At 51.6% G+C, this 5,735-nt stretch overlaps 1 protein-coding gene across 2 annotated transcripts; it reads left to right on the top strand.

Moving 5' to 3' along the window:
* The first annotated feature begins 350 nt into the window (after nt 1–350).
* Nucleotides 351–4,872, top strand: NPPC (natriuretic peptide C). 2 transcript variants are annotated; one of them, XM_006866745.1, is made up of 3 exons: nt 351–498; nt 908–1,218; nt 4,639–4,872. In XM_006866745.1, the coding sequence occupies exons 1-2, from the start codon at nt 409–411 to the stop codon at nt 1,196–1,198; spliced, it is 381 nt and encodes a 126-aa protein (XP_006866807.1). In that variant the 5' UTR covers nt 351–408; the 3' UTR covers nt 1,199–1,218; nt 4,639–4,872. The 2 variants fall into 2 exon arrangements, with proteins under 2 accessions (XP_006866807.1, XP_006866806.1); XM_006866744.1 differs by lacking the exon at nt 4,639–4,872 and having other exon boundaries at nt 908–1,226.
* Nucleotides 4,873–5,735: the final 863 nt, after the last annotated feature.

Below are 5,735 nucleotides of genomic sequence, written 5' to 3'. Positions count from 1 at the left end.
AGTGCCGGCCCAGGGCTGGGGCGCACGGGGCTGGGCACACCAGGGCGCGCCCGCTGCAAAAGGAGTTTCCGAGAGCGCTCCTTTGCAGCCCCGAGCGCTGCCCTGAGTGAGCCAGCAGAGCCTGGGGTCCCTCGAGGCTGGGATGAGGGCAGCGGCAGCGGAGAGAGCCCCCGCAGCCCCCTCCCGGCTCCGGCGCGCACAGTGCCATTGGCTCGGGCGACTGGGTGGGCGGGCAGATGACATCAGCGGCAGGTTGGATTATAAAGGCGGGAGCGCAGTCTCGAGCTCAGAGCGCACCCAGCCGGCGCCGCACAGCATTGGGACCCACGTTCGCCCGCAGCCCAGCCCGCCGCTCCGCGCTCGCCCGCCCGCTCGCTGGCCTCGCGTGTCCTCCACCCTGCGGGCATCATGCACCTAACTCAGCTGCTGGCCTGCGCCTTGCTGCTCACGCTGCTCTCGCTCCGGTCCTCTGAAGCCAAGCCCGGGGCACAGCCGAAGGTGAGTGTTGCTGCGAGGACAGCTGAGCCTTCGCTGGCCAGGGGGCCCGGGAGGATGTAGCGCGCAGGTGGTGGTGATGGGGTGGGAGTGGGAGGACAGAGAAGGCGCCTCTGCCCCCCAAGCAATGCGCGATGAGAGGTGGGAGCCCCTGAAACCCAGACTAGGGATGGACTTCGCCAGCCCCAGGAGATGTCCACAGAGGCACAGCGTGGCCAACAGGAGAGGGGCGAAAAAGGAGAGGTTAGGGGGTCCTCAAAGGCGAAACAACCGTGGCAGGTGGATGCCTGTCTGGCATCGCAAGTGACAAACCCCGCTGACTGGTGAGTCTGGCCGGAGTGTCAGGGGCCCCGAAAAGGCCCCACGCAACTGCCGTGCGTCCCTTCACCTATCGCCTTTTTTCCTCCAACAGGTCCCACGCACCCCACCGGGGGAGGAGGCGACCGAGCCCCAGGCTGCAGGTGGCGGTCAGAAGAAGGGCGACAAGTCTCCCGGGGGCGGCGGCGCCAACCTCAAGGGTGACCGGTCGCGACTGCTCCGGGACCTGCGTGTGGACACCAAGTCGCGGGCCGCCTGGGCTCGCCTTCTGCACGAACATCCCAACGCGCGCAAATACAAAGGAGGCAACAAGAAGGGCTTGTCCAAGGGCTGCTTCGGCCTCAAGCTGGACCGGATCGGCTCCATGAGCGGCCTGGGATGTTAATGTGGCGACCCCTGGCGGCGGTGAGTACACCAGCCTAGCTGCCCTGCTCCCCGGCGGCACCGAGAGACCCAGGCCTTATCCCCGCCTGCAGGTCGGCTCCCCTTTGATCTTCTCGCAGCCCTTGCAGACCGGCCTCTAGAGCGAAGCCAGGTCACCGGGACTGAGTGTATGCGTTCCATGTTGTTTGTACTCTGCTTTACCCCTACCCCATTTATCAGCCCATTTTAGAGATGAAGAAAATGAGGGATAAAATAACCAGGGAAGTTTGTCAAGGTCAGTAATGGCTCCGCCTGGATGAGTTCACCTAGCTGTTTATAGAGAGAGACAGAGAGATTTGATAGGGTCCTGTCTACCCCAAACCATCAACATCAGTCCAATTTTCCAGTTAGGACATTGAAGGAGGATTATGAGTTTGTGGGAGCAGAGAAAAAAGCCAGGGGTAAGTTTATCTGCCATTCCTTGTGCAGACGGTGCCCAGGGTAGCAGATAATCATCTGGGCAGCTGTTCCTCAATCCCCCAACTGGCAACTTTATCTTCTGGAAAGATTACAGCAAGAGAAATACCTGCCACTTCACAATAGACAGAATAATCCTCAGTTAGCATCCACCAGGGAGTTCTGCCAATAGGGACTTTCTGCTGCTTCTCCCATCTCTAATCTGTGGGCTGATTATTCTGTCCAGGGTCCTGATGTTACTGCAGCCCAGTGTTTCCACAGTAAACCTAAGTGTTCCTGACCCTATCTCAGTGCCGGGAAAGGAAAAAAAAAATAAGATAAATCTTTACTTGTGCCCCAACCTCCAACTCAATATGTCCCACAATGAGCTCCACCCCAACCCTGGCCCCCAATCACACTTCCAGACTCCCTGTTTCTGGCATGAGCCCCTCACTCTTTGCCAGGGCTGGAAACCTCAGCCCTTGCCAGGGGCCAAGTACTGGCAATCGCTTTACCTCTTCTAAATGCCTACCACCCATTACTGAGCACAGAATAATGCCCCCATCCTCTGATTTTAACATTCAAGAGCTTCAGGATCAAATCCCTGCAGGTTTCTAGCCTTCCTTCCTGCTACCATCCCCTGTCTGTCCCATTCTAGGGCATGGGAAAAAGATCTCTTTACCCATAAAGCCTCATTCACGCTTTGTGCACACTGGCCTCCCCCCAGAGGGAAACAAGTGCGTTTCTCTTTGAACCCCTCCAGCAAATTACCTAGACCTTTTTTAGAACCAACGTCCCCACCCAGGTGGTGCAAGCAGTTTGCACTCAACAACTAACCTAAGATTGGTGGTTTGAACCCACCGAGCAGCACCAGAAGGAAAGCCCTGGCGACCTTCATCTGTAAAGTTTGTTGTCGTTAAGTGTCATTAAGTTGGTTCTGATTCATAGCGATCCTATATAGGGGTTCTGAGGAGCAGCTGGTAGGTTTGAACTGCCAACCTTGTAGTTATCAGTCCAGTGCTTATCCTATAGCACCACATCAGGACCTAGCGTAAAAAAAAGCCTATAGAGCTGTTCTACTCTGTTACATGGGGGTCACCATCTCGACAGTAACAGGTTTGGTTTGGCTTTGCGTTTTACATCACAGAACACCTTTTCCTGGGAGGTATAGTTGTTTCCGAATTTCTTCACCTTTCCATACTGACTTGTGATCAACTTGAGAGCTAGAAGGTAGCCTAAGGCTATTGACACCCCACAATACCCCCAATAATGACCAGAGAAACCTGCTTTCAGGCGCTCCTCTCCAGTTGCCCTAGATTCTGAATGGTGCTCTCACCTCTCTGCAGCCACACTAGCCCAGCTGTGTGCTTCTCCCTGATTCTACAGGGGTTCCTGTCCTCTGTGACCTGGATTCACCCCTGTACAGGGAGCAACATGGGGTGGTACTTGGAGACTGCTCAAATCTTGAGCCTGTGATTTAAGCCCCAAGTTCACACTTTAGGAACGAAATAAAAGCTCATTCATCTTTGGACTAGTGCCTGGAATGCTCACCCCCACTCCCTAGGAACCTTGCTCTTGAATGTGGTTGCCACCAGGTGATGGGCCCACCTGGTCAGAGAGAGGCACCAGGTAGTGGGATGCAGATTACTAAAACTTCTTGATCCTTTTGAGCAGGAGATCCTGGAAGCTCTTCCTTTTAGAACTCCCCTTACCTTTCCCAGTTCCACCGTGGTCCACACTGACCACCCCCTCGGTGAGCGTGCAGAGCCTGAAGATCCCCAGGGTTTATCTTAATAAAGAACAGCAGCTTAGCAAAGATGTTCTCAGGTTGGAAAGCTCCTCTGAGGTTATGGCCAATCTCCCCACCCAGAAGTTGGCTTTGGCTCCAAGCAGCAGCCATAATAGCTGTCGCTGATGGTTATAGGTCTTGGTTATAAAATGCTAATGACAGACACAAATGTGGCTGGTACCTGAATGAACACCTTGCCCACAGGCCCAGGAACATCCTAGACATCTGCCATCTATTTTACTAGATAAGGTAGCCAGAGACGTGAGTTGGGGTTCACTAAGCTCTTTAGGATCCCTCTGGGTGTTCTGTCCTTGTTAGGGGCACCCAGTCTCACTAACAGGGACTAAACACTGCTTAGCTTGACTCAGTGCACGGGGAATGGTACTGTTCTCAAGTGACTCTTAGAATGTCGGATCCCATCAAACTCAACACATCTGTTCGTTTCCCCTGCTTCTGAAAGGAACCCAGGCCTCAGACCCTTTCAGAAGTATAGCCCGCTGGGGGCGGGAGGGCTGCTTACTGAGTGGTGACTATGACCCAGACATTCTGCCTCCCGTTGAATCTCAAAGGCAGTCCTGAGAGGTGGCTATTATCCCATTTTATGGATGAGGAATGATACACCTATCCGAGGCTACGCAGGAAGCAAATGTCAGAGTTGAGACCTGATCTCAGGTGTCTTCAGGTGTTTCTCTCTTCCTCCACTCCCCTCCCCCATCACCAAGACTCAAAACTAGCCCCAGACGATTGACTGGTGGGGTGGGGGTAGCGGAGCACTCCATTCTCTTTCCCTTGTAGCTCACTGAGCCAGGGTTAAGGCCTATAGTTCGACTGAGGGGCAGGGTTGGCAGCCATGCTGGTGCCACTGTGCTTGGGGCAGGAAGTGCCAAGGGCACAAAGAAGATGAGGGAGTGTCCTGGAATCACCCTACAGGAAGGTCTCTGTCAGGTGGTTGTAAGGCAGAGCTGGAGGAACATTACTTCCGGCTCCTGGTGTGGCACTGTAGGATAAGCACTGGACTGACCGCAAGGTCGATTTGGCTTCAAATTCATCAGCTGATCCTCAGAAGCCCTATGAATTGGAACCGACTTAGCAGCACTTAACAACAACAATAACAACACTGCAGGAAATGGGAAGAAGGTTCTAGAACTGCCCTGCAGGCTAGTCTTTCTCAGTGACGGGACTAGAACTGAGTTTCACGTGTCTCCTCTGTGTTTCAGGCTTGGAAACTTGCTCCGTTGTGATGACATAATCTTTGGTCACCAGCCTGCCGGAAGCTGGAAACACACCACCTCCAACACAATGTGGCTTTTACATTTCTTTCTTTCTTTCTTTTTTCTTTCCCTGGTACTGGGAGTACACAACACCAGCTGTTTTATGATTATTCTGGAGGGGGCATGATTTTATTGTTTGATTGTTGTTGTTTTTTTCATGAAAAATAAAAAGTTATATATATTATATATATATATTATATACATAAGACACACACACCTACACCGACTTGATGACAAGGGACAGTTTTTAAGAGACTGACAAAACCAGCTGTAAACCATGGCTGTTTGTAAATTCATGTCATGCATAAATGTATTTATGTTGTAAAGCTATTTATATTGTTTATAAAGAGATATTTATAAAAATTTTATTTATGTAACTGAATGAAAGGAATCAATCATTGTAATGTTGTTGTCATAACTAGTTGAACAATGTAAAAGAAAAAGAAAAAAAAAAGTCATTCCATGAACATTTTGAAAACTGTCTTTATTTATTCATTTCATTTATTTTTTAGGAATTACTCTGAAGCCGAGAGCGAATACAAAAGGCTTTTTGCCTCTAAACAGCATCTAATATCTGGGTTCCCAATTCTAGATGAGCTTGTTTCCGGATCCCCTGGGGAGCTTGTTAAAAATGCAGACTTATCCCAACAGCTGAGTCTCCAAGGATTGAACTGGCCAGATGAGTTCTGTCCCCCAAGTGATTCTAGTCAGCTCAGCTAGGGCAAGAAAGTCAGCACCGCTGTTGTGAATTAAGTAAAAATTAAGCCCAGCTGACTCATAACAAGCCCCATGCACAAGGAGATGAACATTTTGTCCAGCCCTGTGCTATCCTCATGATTTGCGTGGATCGGACTATTGAGATCCATAAGGTAGTCACTGGCGGAGTTTTAAGTCCGGAAGCTCCACCGTTCAGCATCCTAGTACCTCCACTGACAAATGGGTGGCAGCTGTGCCTGGGGTGCACTGGCCAGATTCAAACCGGGGCCTCCCACACAGGAGGTGAGACTTCTACCTCTGAATCATCACCACCCCTCTATTCCACC

Source organism: Chrysochloris asiatica, unplaced genomic scaffold, assembly GCF_000296735.1.
Source record: "Chrysochloris asiatica unplaced genomic scaffold, ChrAsi1.0 scaffold00096, whole genome shotgun sequence".
In the NCBI taxonomy this organism is placed as follows: Eukaryota; Metazoa; Chordata; class Mammalia; order Afrosoricida; family Chrysochloridae; genus Chrysochloris; species Chrysochloris asiatica.
This window is presented reverse-complemented; position numbering and strand designations above follow the sequence as displayed.

Coding starts and splice junctions, on each gene's coding strand:
- NPPC (XM_006866745.1), top strand. CDS start 409: ATGCACCTAACTCAGCTGCTGGCCTGCGCCTTGCTGCTCACGCTGCTC. Junction 499..907: donor AGCCCGGGGCACAGCCGAAG/GTGAGTGTTGCT, acceptor TTCCTCCAACAG/GTCCCACGCACCCCACCGGG.